This window comes from Aspergillus homomorphus (assembly GCF_003184865.1).
Source record: "Aspergillus homomorphus CBS 101889 unplaced genomic scaffold BO97scaffold_39, whole genome shotgun sequence".
NCBI lineage: Eukaryota > Fungi > Ascomycota > Eurotiomycetes > Eurotiales > Aspergillaceae > Aspergillus > Aspergillus homomorphus.
This window is the reverse complement of record NW_020291925.1, coordinates 144,139-159,519: the sequence shown is the minus strand read 5'-3', so window position 1 is coordinate 159,519 and position 15,381 is coordinate 144,139. Positions and strand designations below refer to the sequence as shown.

The following is a 15,381-nucleotide window of genomic DNA, read 5'->3' as shown; positions in this document are numbered from 1 at the left end:
GTAGTAGGTAGGCACTATGAGCGACCATCTCGTTGCAGGGTGTTTACTCGCGTGGCCGATATCAATCTTCATACGTTTACCAGGATGGATTCGACCCCGGGAAAAAGAATCATAGTGCATCGAAGGGACCTATGATTTTTTTTTTTCTTTTTGAAATGCACCCGAACTACATCAGCCCACCTTGTATACACCTTCCCCTCACCTATTGCTAGAAAGTCGTAAAAAGAAGAAAAAAAAAACGATAAGACCAGAAACTATCCAGGAAAGTTCAAGTTCTGATGATAAGTGTAAATAAAGAAAAAGGAATCAATCTGCATCATATCTCGTATCAACTCTGCGCATATGTATAAGTAAAAACCACAGGAAAGAAAAAGAAAAAAAAAGTGCTTCTAATCCAACCACTAACACGATCAGCATCACACAAACACACACACACACACACACACACAAGTCGCTCTAGAAAGACTTGAGATAAGGGAACTTCCGGTGTTTATTCCTGCTTGTTCCCCCAGTACAGAAACAGAACTGGCAGATGTTACGCTTCATGTACTCAAGAATTTAGGTGTGGATGGGATGGTGGCAGAAAGAAAGAAAGACAGAGAAAAAAATCTTCTAAACTTCTTGAAAATTCACGTCACAGATAAACTGGTATACTAAGAGGTGGGAAGGGTCACCTGAGCGACACCGTCCGTGACCTTGTCGACGGCCTCGTCGGTCGAGGAGTCAGATTTTTCGGCACCACCCTTGGCGGAGGCTTCGACGGGCTGCGCGGAGCCAGCAGCAGCAGCTTCAGCCGCGGCCTTGGCCTTCTTCTCCTTCTTCTTGGCCTTGGCGGCGGCGTTGGCGGCCTTCTTCGCGGCGACCCTGGCGGCCTCCTCCTCCTTCTTCTGGCGGTCGGCCTGGGAGCCGCCGAAGAGATCACGCCACTCGTCGGCCTTCTTGGGGTCGATGCGCGAGAACAGGTACTGGGCCTTGCCAATCTTGTGGCCGGGCTGGACGGCGGTGGGCTTCCAGCCGTCCTTGAGGTCGTCGAGGGCGGGGATCAGGCCGAAGGGCACGGCCAGCTGCTCGTTGATCGACTTGGAGGTGGCGGGGAGGTAGGGGGCGAAGACGCTGGCGAGCAGGTGGATGAGGTTGAGCACGGTGCCGACGACGGCGGCGGCGCGCTCGGGCTCGTTGGCGATCAGCGAGTTGTCCAGCCGGTTGGCCTGGATCAGGCCGTTGCCGATCTCCGCCAGCTTCATTGCGCTGACCACACCCGCCCGCAGGTGGGCGCCCTCCATCTCCTCGACGTACTGGCGCAGCGTGGCCGTCACCTCGTCCAGGGTGGGCTGGAAGGACTCGGGCACGGTGAACTCGGGCACCACCGACCCGTACGACGCGATCACCAGCTTGATCACCCGGTTGACCAGGTTGCCCAGCTTGGCCAGCAGCTCGCTGTTGTTGCTGTCCACGAACGAGCGCCACTCGAACTGCGTGTCGCCCGTCTCCGGGCGGTTCTTGAGCAGGTAGTACCGCCACACGTCGGGCGGCACGCCCGTCTGCTTGGCGTTGTTGCCGAACACACCGATGCCGCGCGACTTGCTGAACTTGCCGCCCTCGTAGTTCAGGTACTCAGTCGTGCTGAGGTGGTGCAGCATGGTCCACTTCTCGCCCGTGCCCATCTGGCAACCGGGGAAGATGACGCTGTGGAAGGGCACGTTGTCCTTGCCCAGGAACTGGTAGAGCTGGACGTCCTCGGGGTTGCGCCACCAGAGCTCCCAGTCGGGAGTGTAGTTGGCCGTGATGGAGGGGTAGCCGATGCAGGCCTCGAACCAGACGTAGAGCACCTTGGTCTCGAAGCCATCCAGGGGCACGGGGACACCCCACTTGAGATCACGGGTGATACCACGGTCCTTCAGACCCTCCTTCAGCCAGGACTCCGTAATGACGCGCGAGTTCTTGGGCCAGTCACCCTTCTCGATGGCCTTGGAAGACCACTCTTCGATCTGCGGCTGGAGCTTGTCCAGGAGGAGGTGGATGTGTTTCGTCGCGCGACGGACGGGGGTGGCGCCATCGAGCTTGCAGCGGGGGTTGATCAGGTCGAAGGGATCGAGGAGGTGGCCACACTTATCGCACTGGTCGCCACGGGCGTCATCGTAGTGGCAGCGAGGGCACTCGCCCTCGACGTAGCGATCGGCCAAGAAGGAGTTGTGCGTCTCACAGTACGGTTGCTCAGCGGTCTTCTCTGTCAGGTAGCCGTTCTCGTAGAGTCGCTTGAAGATGGCCTGGGAGATCTCGGTGTGCTGTTTCGTCGGGGTGCGGCCAAAGTGGTCGAAGCCGATCTCGAACCACTCGTAGACTTCCTGGTGAATCTTGTTATACTTGGCGCACAGCTCCTCCGGAGTCACCTTCTCCTCCAACGCCTTGGTCTCGGTCGCAGTTCCGTACTCATCGGTACCGCAGATATAGAGAGTTTGATGTCCGGCAGCCTTGTGATATCTAATTGAGGGTTAGGTTAGCTCAATGAGGGGAAAGAGAAAGGTAGAGAGGGGAGAGACGGACCTAGCGAAAACATCGGCACTGAGCACGGAACCCACGATGTTACCCAAGTGGGGGACGTTGTTCACGTAGGGCAGGGCACTGGTAACCAGGATATTGCGCTGACCCTTCTTGGGTAAAATCTTTGATTCCTCGGACGCCATACTTTGTGGGTAGAATGGGAGGGGAGGAGGGAGAGAGAGAGAGGAAGAGGGAGGAAGAGGAGGGGGGGAAAGATTGGCGGGGTTTGGAGAGAGAAGTTCGGATGTCAGTCAGTCAGTCACACTCACTCAGTAGTAAGGAAGAAGTTTGTGTCTGCCGCCGCCGCCGCCTGTCGGAGGATGATTCATCGCTTCTTCTTCTTCTTCTTCTCCGCAGCGCTAAGTTGCTTATCTACTCTCTCTTTTTCTCGCTATCGCTATCGCTACCCTCCCCTCCATCGCGATTTTTTCTTTTCTCTGTTTGCTCCCCGCATCGTCCATTCTGTTGGGTTGGCCTGCCTTTCTTTGTTGCGTTTCTTTATCTACAGTCTTCGGTGCGGCCATTTCTAACACCCTACAACGTTATAACTCTCCGACCACACCTCAAGAAGCAAGAGGGTGGAGACACAATGGCAATGGACAATAGTGACGGTAATTTGCTGGAGAGTCTTCTGGACTTGGAGGAAGAATTCTACCAAGAGGGCTTCAACCTGGGCTCGGCGGACGGTGCGTTGGCTGGCTACACCGAAGGAAGCGTGTTTGCCGTCGAGAAAGGATTCGAAAAGTTCGTCGAGATTGGAAGACTGTACGGGAAAGCCTTGGTATGGGCTCAGCGACTTGCAGACTCCGATCCGTCGGTCTCTGCCAAGGCCGATTCGCAGTCGAAGGACGAGGTTGGGACGAGTGACCAGCCAAGCGAAGGATTGCTGGACCCATCGATTTGCAAGCTGATGCCAAACTTGGTGGCGAGCTCCAGGCTGCCCAAGAATCTTGACACTCTGCTGGAATTAGTTGATCCTGCTTCTCTACCCACGGCAAACGATGAGGAAGCTGTCAACGATGTGGACGAACGCCATAAAGGCGCAGTCATGAAGGCTAAGCTCATCCAGCGTGCGCTGGGCGAGAGGGATGACAATTCGGACATCCACCCGGACGCAAAGGAAACATCGACTGCACCTGCAGGTGACGGCACCGGTAGCATTGAAGACATCAGTTCCTTAAGTATCCGCCATTGAGGACCCCGTTGCTGCAAGTCTAGAAGTGTACGACCGGGCTCTGCAAGGGATGTCGCGGGCTTGCCTTGGCAGCGGATCGTCTCTTTTACCTGGATCGGAGATTCTCCGAACAACCACCAGCTCACTTGAGTCGAGTTGTTCCCATCCCCTCAGTCGGAGACCCGTGATAGTCCGAGCCCTTGCTGCGTTGTGGTTAGCTTGGGTGTATAGCTTCAGAGGGTCGGGCGAACCGCGAGGCCGGTCGCTCGCCACAATCTCCGCAGCCGAGGCTTCCTCTAGGCTCTTCCAGTTTTCCAGATCGTTCACCCCGCCAAGTCGGGCCAGTCGCCCATACTTGGTCCTTCCTCCACACGGTTTTCTCTCGGATATGGAGAACTTGGTTCACCGGTCTTGCGCAGGCACCTTTCCCCTTTTTCGGTGACCGCTTCTCCGTTCTCGGATGTCTGCGACGCATCTATAAGTACCGGCTTTGATCCGCCATACATTTTCAGCTTCAATGCCATTCAGTCGGATACCATCACATATCTGGGATTGCCATTCTCATCGTCTCGTCCGGTAGTTATCATGCATTTAATTCTTCTATCTTTAGTCTCCCTTTCCACTGGATTGGCCCGTGCACAAACAGGAGTCACAGAACCCATCTCAGAAGAGTGCGGTCCCTCCGTGGTGTGTGTCAATCATTATGGCAACGTCCTACCGTGAGTGACTTATGACAAACACTCCAAATATAAAACCTTAATTTGAGACGTGAATAGCTATCATTTCTTCCGCAATGTAACCACAATGGACGCGGTTACTACTTTCGGTGACACAACTGTAGCCAACGGTACCAAATTGAACGACATCAAGTCGGCTGATTTTGTTGTATACAACAAAGAAAAAGGCCTCGCGGCTTTGGGCTCCAACCCTAGCTACGAGTACATCTTTGCGGTCAACGAGGCTGTGCATGAGGCACCTGTCTACGTAGCGTCACAAAACAAGCTGTATTTGTCGCAGCTGGCTCCTCCTACCGGCTACCTGCCGCAGCTTGTGGTCGACCTGAACCAGGACCCTCCGACGCTATCTGAGTTCCTTTCTGATCCACCAGTCTATGCTCCCAATGGTGGCACTTTCCACAACGGTAAGATCATCTGGGGCGCTTCGGGGGGCAACAATTCCATCGGAGGGTCCGAGCAGCGTGTGGGATTGAGGACCCTGGACCCAGAGACCAACAAGACAGTCAGCCTGGTGAACAACTACTTTGGATACTACTTTAATACGGTCGACGATGTTGCCGTTCATCCCAAGACCGGAGATATCTGGTTCACGGATCCTCGTGAGTCTGATTCGCTGCAGTTTTCCATGTTCATGTTTGCTCATACATGGCAGAATACTCTTGGTTCAACGATCTCACCGACACACCGCCCCAGCTGCCAGCTGCCAGCTACCGGTATAACACGTCATCCGGCGCGGTCGTCGTAGTCGATGACAGCCTAGGCCAGCCCAACGGGGTCGCCTTCACTCCCGATGGCTCCATCGTCTACATCAGCGACACAGCTGCTATCAGCGCCCCAATTGACCCGAAATACGGCCATCCAGGCAGTACATTCAACACGACTCATCGCAGGTAATATCTGTGATATTGTGCTTTTGCCATGACTGAATCCAAGAATGCTAACACTCACTAGGACCATCTATGCCTTTGATGTTAGTCAAGATGGCGCCCACGCCTACAACAAACGGCCTGTCTACATGGCACCAGGTTTCGTCCCCGATGGTCTGAAGGTTGCAGCGAATGGCTACATCGTCACCGGCTGTGGCTACGGAGTTGACGTCATAGATCCCTCTGGGGAGTTGCTTTTCACTATCCAGACGAACTACACGGTGCAGAACTTTGCCTGGACGGGTCCGGAGCTGAAGACGCTGTGGTTGATGGGGAATGGGGGCATCAGTAAGGTCGAGTGGGAGCTAGCGGGCCAGGAGTTGAAATAGGTCGATGTACAGGACGACCCTCGCATGATCAGTAATGTGACTAACGCGGAATGATTAATGCCCTTGTCTGTCTGTACATTCTCGTGGCTGTCAGGTTTATTGCTTAGGGAGCGCGAATGTGTTTATTTACCGGCTTTGTACTTTAGTGAGGTACTGAGCTTCCATGCGATATCTGGTGAAGTTCTCTATCTATCATGTACATATCTGAAGACGATGTCCTAACGCCATGACAAGAATATTTTACATTTTCGTCAACAGCACAAGACAATGAGAAGAGTCGATCCACTAATCAACTTCTGCATCGGCGATGACAGGAAAGGAATTGAGATAGTCACTACCGAAGATACCAAACTAGCACCGTGTCGCTCACACGAAATTTGTACACATCTATTTGCATCAACGCGGCCGACTTGACACCCCGAGCTAGTCCATCTCTTCCGGCTGCTGTATAAACATCGCCAAGCTCGCGAACCACCTCCGGGCACGGATCATTAATTAGCAAGACCTTCCTTCTCTATGTCCTGCTAGCCGCGAAACTCACCTGTCGCTTGCCATGTTGCTCTTCGGGAGGTACGGGCAGTGCAACTGCCAGAACGCAGACGAGGGTTAGCAGAAGAGCTGGCTGCAGCATTGCGAGGAAGAGGAGCATGGCCCTTGGTCACTCAAAGGCTGCGCCGAGAAGGATTAGAAGAGGGTAATATAACCTCAGAAGTGTCCTAGATCGTGTTACAGAGTGGTGGTTATAGTAAGTGCCAGACGTCTATAGATATCAAGCTTCATACATACGGCTAAGCAATGCCCTGTAATTCCAGCGATGCCACTGAGGAAATCAAGGAGCCATTCCAGGAATTCACGCTAAGCAAGCCATATTGTCATGCTCCCCCACACAGGGTATCGCTATGCTCACAGCACATAAGAGACCCGGGTTGCTTCCCGCGAGTAACAAAGGCGCATCTCTGCTGGCCCAGTTTATGAGTAGAGTCAGCATCTTCCGAGATACCAACAATTCACCTCTCCCCGTAACGTGATACACAACATTCGCTATCTATCTTTCACTGTTGCTATCTTTTCCTATCCTATCCTTCTTTCTCTCCCCTGTCTGTTGGCAGTCTATTTATTCGGCCCGTGCAGGTGCAGATAAGACTCTGTATTTGTATCCAGAAGCGGACCAGTGTGAGCACTTCATTTAAATAAATCCTATTTTATCTCCCTGTTAGCTGCATCTCTCAAGGTTTTGTTGTGGAGGGCAGTGCCTACCGTCTTGAGTTCGCTGGAAACCTCGAGCCCCGTAATGTTGGATATTTGGTCACTAATAGCATCAAGCGCATCATTGAGCGCAGCATCTATAGTCTGTGTCCGCTACCCAGTCAGCAGGCCAGTGTCCGCGTTTCTTCCAAAATTTCCAGCTCACCTCTCGTTTACCACGATGTCTTGCAGGGTCCAGAGGAAGTGCGGCTACCAGCACGCAGAGAAGTATCAATACAAGAGGCTGAATTGTTTTCCAGTATAGAAGCATGGTTGTCCAAGGTGTCATGGACTGTGTAGAAAAGATAAGTGCAAGGTAATAAGTATTCTGCATCGCCTCTCTACCATTCCAGTTACCGAGTCAACCAGCTTGCCCTGGTTGGTATGTGACAAAGCACCATTATCTAACTCCACCGGAGACTAGGATTGCCTCATGCAATAAACAATAATTTCTTTCTCATGCTAGCAGCACGCTGTATGTTTCACCCATGCTTGCTAGGGACAGTGCATGAGTCGCCAAAGACACTGATATCGGGTAGATGAGACGAGGGCTATATGCTTCTGTTAGAAGCATTACTTCAATCCAGTAGCTTGAGAGCATCAGGTGCTACATCCTGAGAACGATAATCTCTTGCCGGCGGACAAATTGCAAGTGCCCCTTAGTAGTCTTCCTGCAGATAAACGCCAATGATTGCGTTCTAGTGTCAATGAAAGCGTAAGCATACACACCTGTGCCTGCCATGCCATTGTCAGCGTCTGCTATATGAAACCGATCCTCGAATGAGGAATTCGAACTACGCCAACAAGACAAGGCCATCTCTTCACCCGCCAGCCAGCATGACAGCTCCATCACCCTCGTGGATATTCCAGATCCCCATCGGCATCTGCATATATCCCTACTACTGCTTGGACAGATAGAATTCCCACCGTGGACCTCAGCTCTCCCAGAGCCACCCAATCGCTCCTCCAACAGCGAGCGCCAGCAATCCAAATTCCCCGACTTCCTCACATCCTGGGACGTATACCAGAAACTCTACCACCCACCAAGCCTCCCGCATAGACTCCACCCTCCAAGCAGCGACACTCGCGACCCTCCTGGCACGGGTCCTGTCGTTGCGGATACAAGGAAACGAAGACCCAGACCAAACGACCATCTTCACAGACGCCTACCGCCTCGAAATCGACTAACGAGACAGACATCCTAGGCCGCGGCGCCAGCGGTCTCGTCTACCCCGGCACATCCCACAGCGCCGCCGCCGACCAGCCACTCGACGTCGCCGTCAAGGTCGAGCTCGCACCGCGTGCACCTGCTCTGGGAAGCGCAGATGATGGACATACTCAGCGGGGACTACCGGCTCCGATGCTTGGTGACAGTGACCATCGCGCAGCCGAGCGACACGCAGATTACGTGCTGATCCTGCCGCGGCTGCAGGGGAGTCTGCAGTCGTGGGCGGGTATGCTAACCCCCAAAGACCGCGAGCAGCGGCGCCTACTGGCTCATCATGCTGCAGATGTGGGAGGGGCTGGTGCAGCTGCATGGGCAGGCTCCGCGCATCGCGACATCAAGCTCGCGAATATGGTGTGCGGGTGGAACGAGACGGGGGATATGCGCGTCTTGCTCTCGGATCTGGATCGTGTGACTCCCGGCCCATGAGATACGCGGCAGTGCTGGGACGGTGGGGTATCTTGCACGAGGTACGTTGGTTCGAGGAATAGTTACCGATCGACATTTGTGGTTTGCTGATGCTGTGACAGAGGTCTTACTGGGCCAGGTGCATGATCCCATGAGTGCGGATGTCTTCGCTATGGCTATGTCGTTGCTCGGGATCGCGTTCTAGAGCATGACGTCGGAACGAGGCTTTCCACTGCTGGTGTGGAAGACGGTCGTCGATGCTGGGAAGAAGTCGCTGGTGGAGTCTTCATTGGTCGAGTTGTCCAATGGAAGCTTGTCGACACAACAGGCATCTTGTCGAAAGCGCTGTGCGAGCAAGAAGGGAAGGACAACGGGCAGTTGAAGCGGCGTATCACCACCAAGTAGTTTCTGACCGAGTTGTGGGCGATAGTGGATAGTGGATTATGGCGATGATCAATATCTATCAGGCATCTAAGCAGGTCTTGGGTATCGTTGTTAATTCTTTAGGAGGTAGATGACATTGTACACATTCAGTGGGTAGGGTAGCCCTAAATGGCTTCTTCACTAACTCCGATCCCGCATAGAATCCTGATGAGCATGAGTATCATCCTCTATCTTGATATCCCAGCCTTTTGTCTTCCCTTATGCCTTCTCTCTTGTCACTGTCGGATGGCCGCAGGGCTGCCACCGCGGCCTCGCGCCTTCCATGGCTCCTTCCTACGCATCATGTATTTAAGACCTCCAGCTGAGTCTCTGGTCGTCTTTGTCCTTAGAATCAATCAATCAATCATTCATTCATTCATCATATCATATTAGTCTTTCGACCGACATGACAAATGACTACCACATTCCCCTTCCTTGCGTGCCCGGAGAACAGATTCTCCCGTTCGATAGCGAGAGGTAGAGAGCTTCTCTGCATCGATACGGCCTGTGCAATGATAGAAAATGTTTCTGGAATTCTATAACCAGTCTGCCTTGAAAATCTCAGTCGGATTGCATCAGCTCGTCTTGTCGATTCCGAAGTCGCTGTAACCGCTTCAGTTTGGCCGGATACATGTAATGTTCTTTTGGAATCGCATCCACCGAGCTCTGGGCCGCCACGACAGCGTGATGCAGATTGTTGATATCCTTTGTCAGGTCAAACCGAGCTTCTAGGATGGAAGCGAGATTGGTAAAGGCGAGGGATCGGTCCTTGGAGCTGGACATCGTAACTGCCTTTCTGGCCTCCTCAACAGCACGATCGAGGTCCTCGATGTTTCCAGTGGCTTTGTATTTGATTCGTAGGAAGAGAGCGACGTTGTTAGCGGAGGCCAGACTGCCGTTTAAACTGATCGACTCCTCGGCTGTTGCGATCGCCTCGTCAAGTTCTTCGATTCGATCAGTTTCCCTGTACCTTTTATAGAAGCATAACGAAAGAGTATTCAGAACAATGCTACGCCGCTTGTCGTCCGTGGTTATATCTAGAGCCTGTGTCAAGTCCTGAATTGCTGTGTTCACATCGTCTAGATTGCCCTTCGCTTGACGAGAGCGCTCTATCAATACTTTGCTGCGAAGGTGCAGAGCCATGCTAAGACATGGATCTCCAGCGGGGATCAGGTCCACCATCCTATTGGCGATTTGAATGGCTTCATCAAGCGTAGAAACGGATCCTGTCATTCGAGCTTTTGCATGGAGACACTTAGCAACGATTTCGAGTCTGGATGCAAGCATTGGATCGTCCTGCGGGGTTTCGTCCACGGTTTGCTTTCCTAGTTCAACGGCATAGTCGAGCTCCAGGAGTCCACTAACGCCGGTTACGCATCTGAAACTGAAGGATTTGGCTAGGAGGGATATGATTTCAATCCTTCTAGGATACCCAGATGGCAAAGCATTAACAAAAACTCGCGCTTCCACTTCGGAAGATGCTCTCGAGTAGCAGAAAATTGCCATGGCGAGAGTCAGCGGAAACTCAGGGTGCAAGTTTTGGAAGCGAGTGAAGAGGTTCGGTTCCAAATCAGGCTCTTCAACTCCATAAGAGTTACTTGAGTGCACGACCCATTGGGTAAAAGCGTAGTTTCCAAACTCGGACTGGCGTTCGCATTTCTCGACACAGAGCTGCTGATCCAAGTCATCGGCCTGTATGAATTCCTTGATATTCATGAATCCCTCCTGCTGTATGAATGGCAATGAGAAATAAGCTAGACAGCTTTTTGCCAATGTCCGGTGACAAGCTTCGATTGTAAAAGCGTCTAGCCAGGTCGGCCGATCCTCGGTAGAGAAGAGATGCTCTTTCGCAGTCAGGTGGATGAAGTAGATTCTTCCGTTGTAGATATCAAGGAAAAATCCACAAACTTCAAGGACCCAATTCTTGAACATCTCCGACGAGGAAGAGCACAAGTCGTCTTCTGTTTCATAATCATGGTCAGCGTCGTGAAGCGCGAGGGCGACGTCCATTTCCTGCAAGGTAAGGGGCCTAGAGGCTGCCATCACGATCTCTAGCATTCTCCTGACTTCAGTTCTGTGATCTGCCGAAACGCCACTCAGCAGAGTTGCATAGGCTTCCCTCAAGTCGGTCGGAGATTCTCGAAACTTCTGGTCCCATATCTTGCTGTTGCGTTGTCGACCTTGCTGTTCGAGGTATTTAAACATCAAATCCACGTAAAGGTATGTGCGGTCATTGCCGGCGGTGATCCGATCTAGAAATACCCGTTTTGTACTTTCCCATATCTCCTTGCCTTCAGCAAATCTCTCCAGGCGTAGCTTGGAAACAGCTATAATGTCACGATTGATGAGTTCTCGGCACACCGGGTCGTCATCCATGTTCAGAAGAGAGCCCGCAAACATTTCTAGGATATTTGGCATAGGACGAGTGGTGAGAAGAATCTTTATCTTCGACGTTGGATAGAGCAATCGGTAGTCCCTCAACGCCTGTAGAAGAGCCCGTCTCTGCTCCGAGTCACATTCATCGAGTGCGTCGATAACGAGAATCAGTCTCCTGGAGGGAGTGCTGTGAGTCACAGCATCCAGGAGATCCCAGTACACTCTGGAGTGGGGATGAATTTCATGGCTGTCCAGTCTGTTTGCTTTGTCCTCCACCGCCGCTGTCAGTTGATTACAGTTCTTGATGGCCTCGTAGAGAATTTTGGAAAGCGCAACTCGTGGCTTATTCTGTCCTTTGTTGTTATTGTCCTTGAAGAAAAAGGAGCAGACCGTGATTGGACTGGACTCCGACATTTTCTCCACCAGATATTTGGCAAGAACCGACTTTCCTGTTCCAGGGTGTGCTGCGAGCACAAGGATCCCTTCGTCACCACTGACCCACGCGCTGAATCTTTCATGCTCGAGCACCCCTTTCCCCGTGCCATTGTATGGACGAGCAAGTTGGCCCACGTAGTCCTCATAGATCTCGAGGCTGAAACGCGATGGATCCGGCTTGTATTTCATCATCAAGTTCTCTTTCTGCTTCACAGCCGCTGCTTTCTTCTGATCCTCCAGTAGAGTCGTTTGTCTGTCGGTGGACTCCCCGATATGCCTCAGAAGATCAGTCTGTTCTTCGATGGCCGACGCCATACTTCTGAAGAATTCCTGGGCGGCACTAGTAGTGTACGCCGAAATGTACTCATGAAATTGTGTTTCCATATCTTTGATGCTCTGCACCATTCCCTCCCAATCGTCCCATTTGACCAGGTTCTTCCCGAAGCTAGAGACCGGGTGGTAATATGATCGAAAGCTTTGCAGCTGGTACTCGATCAACTTCGTGTAGAGGCCGATAATCTCACTTTGTATATGTCCCTTGAGCCCTTGCAATACGCTTGGAGTTTTCCAAGTCTCCGAATTGAGAAGATCGATGAGCCGGACATACCATGGAAATCGTGAGATGACATACTTCAGTCCGGATTGTCTTGCTTCGACCTGCTGCGCCGTATGTGTGAAGACCTGAAGCCGTCAGACATGCGTCGATGATCCCTGTCAGATCGGTCTCATACCGGGCCAAGAAGAAGACAAGTCATCCCCCATGCAATCGAGGCCGGAGGATAGGCCAATAAGGCTGAGCTCACGACCGACTGGGTTCTCTGAACCGAAGTTGCGATGATGGTCATTGTCCTCCTTCGATCCGCCGATTTCTCGGTCTTCTCCACGCCCTGTTGGATCAGTGCGTTGAAGAGTGCTTCACGATCTCCATCGCTCAGGTCCGCCAGCTTCTGTACCACGGATGTGCTGCTGCTCCCTATACAATAATAAGGCTCAAGGGTCAGAAGAGAAGCCTGTGCGAAATAGTAATTATTTTGCTTGAATCTTTCGCCAACATACCAACATTGTTCTTTTCCAGTTTCTGCTGGAGAATCCTTTCATACTCTTCCACCAACTCTCGCGTATTCTCATCATTCTTGAGGTTCTCATAAGCGTGGTACCAGATATCCCCCGCGCCAAGCTGGATCGGAGGATCCGTGGTATCCTCCGCGTTTGGTGTCTCTGCGATGTCTTCGCCGGTCGGGTTTTTAGTTGAAATTGAATGCTTCTCTTCTGAGTGAGCATACGGTTCAGTAAGTGTAACTGGACTATGGCTGGAAGCTTTGGTTTTCTCTGTCTTCTGGAAAGGCCAACAAGTGCAGAAGACCATTTTGCAGTTCTGAGCGCATCCTCTCTTCCTTGGGCAAAAGTCGAACGGGGCAGCCCAGGTGCGGGGAGGCTCGCTAAAATATCTTTTTCTCCATGCATGCAAGGCTGAAGGACAGACCCAAGTGGCTGGGGCTGGGGCTTATCATTAGCCGACGGGGATTTGCATCCTTCATCTCCGCTCATCCCCGCCAATGAGACCTGGTGGAGGCGTGGGTGATGGTGAGATTCCGCCAAGCCAGGAACACGAAGCTATACATAATCTTTAGAGTATGGGGTGATTGGCTGATGGGCCTCCTACCCACTCATGCCTCAGGCAGCGAGCCGAAACAACTCGCGAGTCCTCATACTTATTTACTTTCTTTCCCATCTTTCAAGAATCTTCGCGTTGTTCTTTGTACCCCTCTCAAGCTTCATCTGCTCTTACCTTCTCAAGTGTGCGCGATTGACATGGTCATACTTGGAGCAGGTTGTCATGGGTGACTGCTGTCAAGCTATCAGTTTTAGTACGAAACCTGAGTAAAGCTTGAGGATCATCCCCAGTGATAATGGTACGAGAGCGACAATTCCGATGCCAATCATGCAGATCACATATAATAAACCAAGTCAGAGAGGGGTGCACAGCTGAGAGACACGGAAGAACAAGTAGCTTGGCTGTAGCACTACTATAGGGTAATGATGAGGTTGAAGTTGCCGTCAGCCTGTCATCAATCCGGAGGAAATCTCCAGGCTTGAGTCACCATTCGACTTTTTATAGATGACCTCTTCTCAGGAAAACCTCAGTAATCAATCCATTTCTCAATCCAGTCCCTTCCCAGAATTCATTCCATTCTCAGGATCGAGTCCCTTCTTCGAAAACCAACCCCTCCTCATAAAGGTCCATAACCAAGGTCCCCTCTTCCACAAACATGTTCACAAACTTCACCCTCCAAACAACCATCATCGCAGCCCTCAAGGACGCAAACTTCGCCGACCATCTCGCATCCACCCTCCCAAAGACCACCATATCCGACCTAAAGCGCGGATGCATCTCCCCAACACTGTGGTACCGAATCCACGTCCTGCTCTACGACCTCGAGAATTTCGACTCTAGTCCCGCATCCCAGAAGCGGCTGGGCAAGATAGGCGACCCGTCTTACATCGGGCGGCCGTACTTCACGCGCGAAGAGGCGGAGATCATCAAGAGGACCAGGATCGACGTCGATGGTCGAACGGAAACAATCGAACAGATGATTGACAAGTGCTTGGAAGAGAGAGAGAAGTTCGGGTGTCGCATCAGCAGTAAGCGGCCGAGAAGTGGGGATTTGATCCGGGTCAGTGCCAGTCAGCAGGTTGCGTCTACTCTGGCGGGATTACTGGGGATTGATCTAGTGATGCTTGGTGAGGATAGGACGTTTGTGAACCTGATGGTGGAAAATGGGCTTTTTCTTGAGGGGGTGAGGTGGACGGGGCTGAAGAAAAGGTTCTTTGTTTCGAGGAAGAAGAGGAGATAGATACTCTGAGTTTTGCATGTCCTGGGAGGTGGAATGGGGTTTGTAGCGACGATTCGAGGATTTGTATATACAGTTAGGATGTGTTTCTGGCTTTCTGGGGCCAGTGATTCGCCGTTTCGCCAAATTGCCACGGAACAGGCAAGGATGAATCAAATACGATCAGCATATTGCTCACCTTATAGAAATCACAACTATCATGGTAAATCGAGATGAAGACAGTCCCTAGGGTTGGCATAGAATACACCGCCAAGTTTCTCAATCACCTGGCACCGTTCCTCCATCGTAGCTGCAATGTGGTTTCTGGAAGCCCCTTTCCGAGCGGCTTTTGCCCGCGTACAATGTAACACCCAGACGCCACCAGTAGCTGCCCAGCCCGAGGAAGTCGATCTCCACCTTCGAGACCCCCCGCAGCAGATATTTTCTGCCCTGAAAGGGAACCCTAACACGCTGATCTCAGACCCGACCCCGAAGTCCAGCCAGTAGCTGTCATCGTTGAGACTATCCCCGCATAAACCTATGAAGGGCTCAGGCGGTGATGGATCTTCTAAGTCGAGGGTCACATTGGCCATGTCTGGTCGTGCTTCCGTTGACCTGGACACTGGCTTCGAGCTGAAGACCTGCTTCGGGCCGGAGAACAATAGACGGAAGGCAAGTAGGAACGTAGAGATTAGCCCCAGAGCTGCAAGCAACATTTTGTCGGGTCCCTG

At 52.2% G+C, this 15,381-nt stretch overlaps 7 protein-coding genes across 7 annotated transcripts; 4 read left to right on the top strand and 3 right to left on the bottom strand.

Moving 5' to 3' along the window:
* Positions 1 to 653: 653 nt before the first annotated feature.
* Positions 654 to 2,684, bottom strand: BO97DRAFT_375030 (methionine--tRNA ligase MES1; the record flags this gene model as incomplete). The annotated part of the gene is made up of 2 exons (XM_025692967.1): positions 654 to 2,481; positions 2,545 to 2,684. 2 exons carry the CDS (start codon positions 2,682 to 2,684, stop codon positions 654 to 656), a joined length of 1,968 nt encoding a protein of 655 aa, XP_025548444.1.
* A 452-nt stretch (positions 2,685 to 3,136) lies between these two features.
* Positions 3,137 to 3,736, top strand: BO97DRAFT_352278 (Yae1 family protein; the record flags this gene model as incomplete). Its single annotated transcript, XM_025692020.1, has 1 exon — positions 3,137 to 3,736. The coding sequence occupies one exon, from the start codon at positions 3,137 to 3,139 to the stop codon at positions 3,734 to 3,736; it is 600 nt and encodes a 199-aa protein (XP_025548443.1).
* Positions 3,737 to 4,300: 564 nt separating this feature from the next.
* BO97DRAFT_352143 (SMP-30/gluconolactonase/LRE family protein) lies at positions 4,301 to 5,707 on the top strand (the record flags this gene model as incomplete). The annotated part of the gene is made up of 4 exons (XM_025692016.1): positions 4,301 to 4,434; positions 4,492 to 5,051; positions 5,105 to 5,342; positions 5,404 to 5,707. The coding sequence occupies 4 exons, from the start codon at positions 4,301 to 4,303 to the stop codon at positions 5,705 to 5,707; spliced, it is 1,236 nt and encodes a 411-aa protein (XP_025548442.1).
* A 3,372-nt stretch (positions 5,708 to 9,079) lies between these two features.
* Positions 9,080 to 9,485, top strand: BO97DRAFT_171020 (uncharacterized protein). Its single transcript, XM_025690308.1, has one exon. It carries the CDS (start codon positions 9,138 to 9,140, stop codon positions 9,399 to 9,401), a length of 264 nt encoding a protein of 87 aa, XP_025548441.1. The 5' UTR covers positions 9,080 to 9,137; the 3' UTR covers positions 9,402 to 9,485.
* On the bottom strand, positions 9,192 to 13,185 carry BO97DRAFT_445569 (uncharacterized protein; the record flags this gene model as incomplete). Its single annotated transcript, XM_025698560.1, has 3 exons — positions 9,192 to 12,500; positions 12,551 to 12,792; positions 12,876 to 13,185. The coding sequence occupies 3 exons, from the start codon at positions 13,183 to 13,185 to the stop codon at positions 9,570 to 9,572; spliced, it is 3,483 nt and encodes a 1,160-aa protein (XP_025548440.1). The 3' UTR covers positions 9,192 to 9,569.
* A 985-nt stretch (positions 13,186 to 14,170) lies between these two features.
* BO97DRAFT_331631 (uncharacterized protein) lies at positions 14,171 to 14,668 on the top strand (the record flags this gene model as incomplete). Its single annotated transcript, XM_025691349.1, has 1 exon — positions 14,171 to 14,668. A coding segment is annotated over one exon (498 nt), but the record flags the coding sequence as incomplete, so codon positions are not given.
* Positions 14,669 to 14,868: 200 nt separating this feature from the next.
* On the bottom strand, positions 14,869 to 15,366 carry BO97DRAFT_427554 (uncharacterized protein; the record flags this gene model as incomplete). Its single annotated transcript, XM_025697214.1, has 1 exon — positions 14,869 to 15,366. The coding sequence occupies one exon, from the start codon at positions 15,364 to 15,366 to the stop codon at positions 14,869 to 14,871; it is 498 nt and encodes a 165-aa protein (XP_025548438.1).
* Between the last annotated feature and the right edge of the window lie 15 nt (positions 15,367 to 15,381).

Coding starts and splice junctions, on each gene's coding strand:
- BO97DRAFT_171020 (XM_025690308.1), top strand. CDS start 9,138: ATGGCTTCTTCACTAACTCCGATCCCGCATAGAATCCTGATGAGCATG.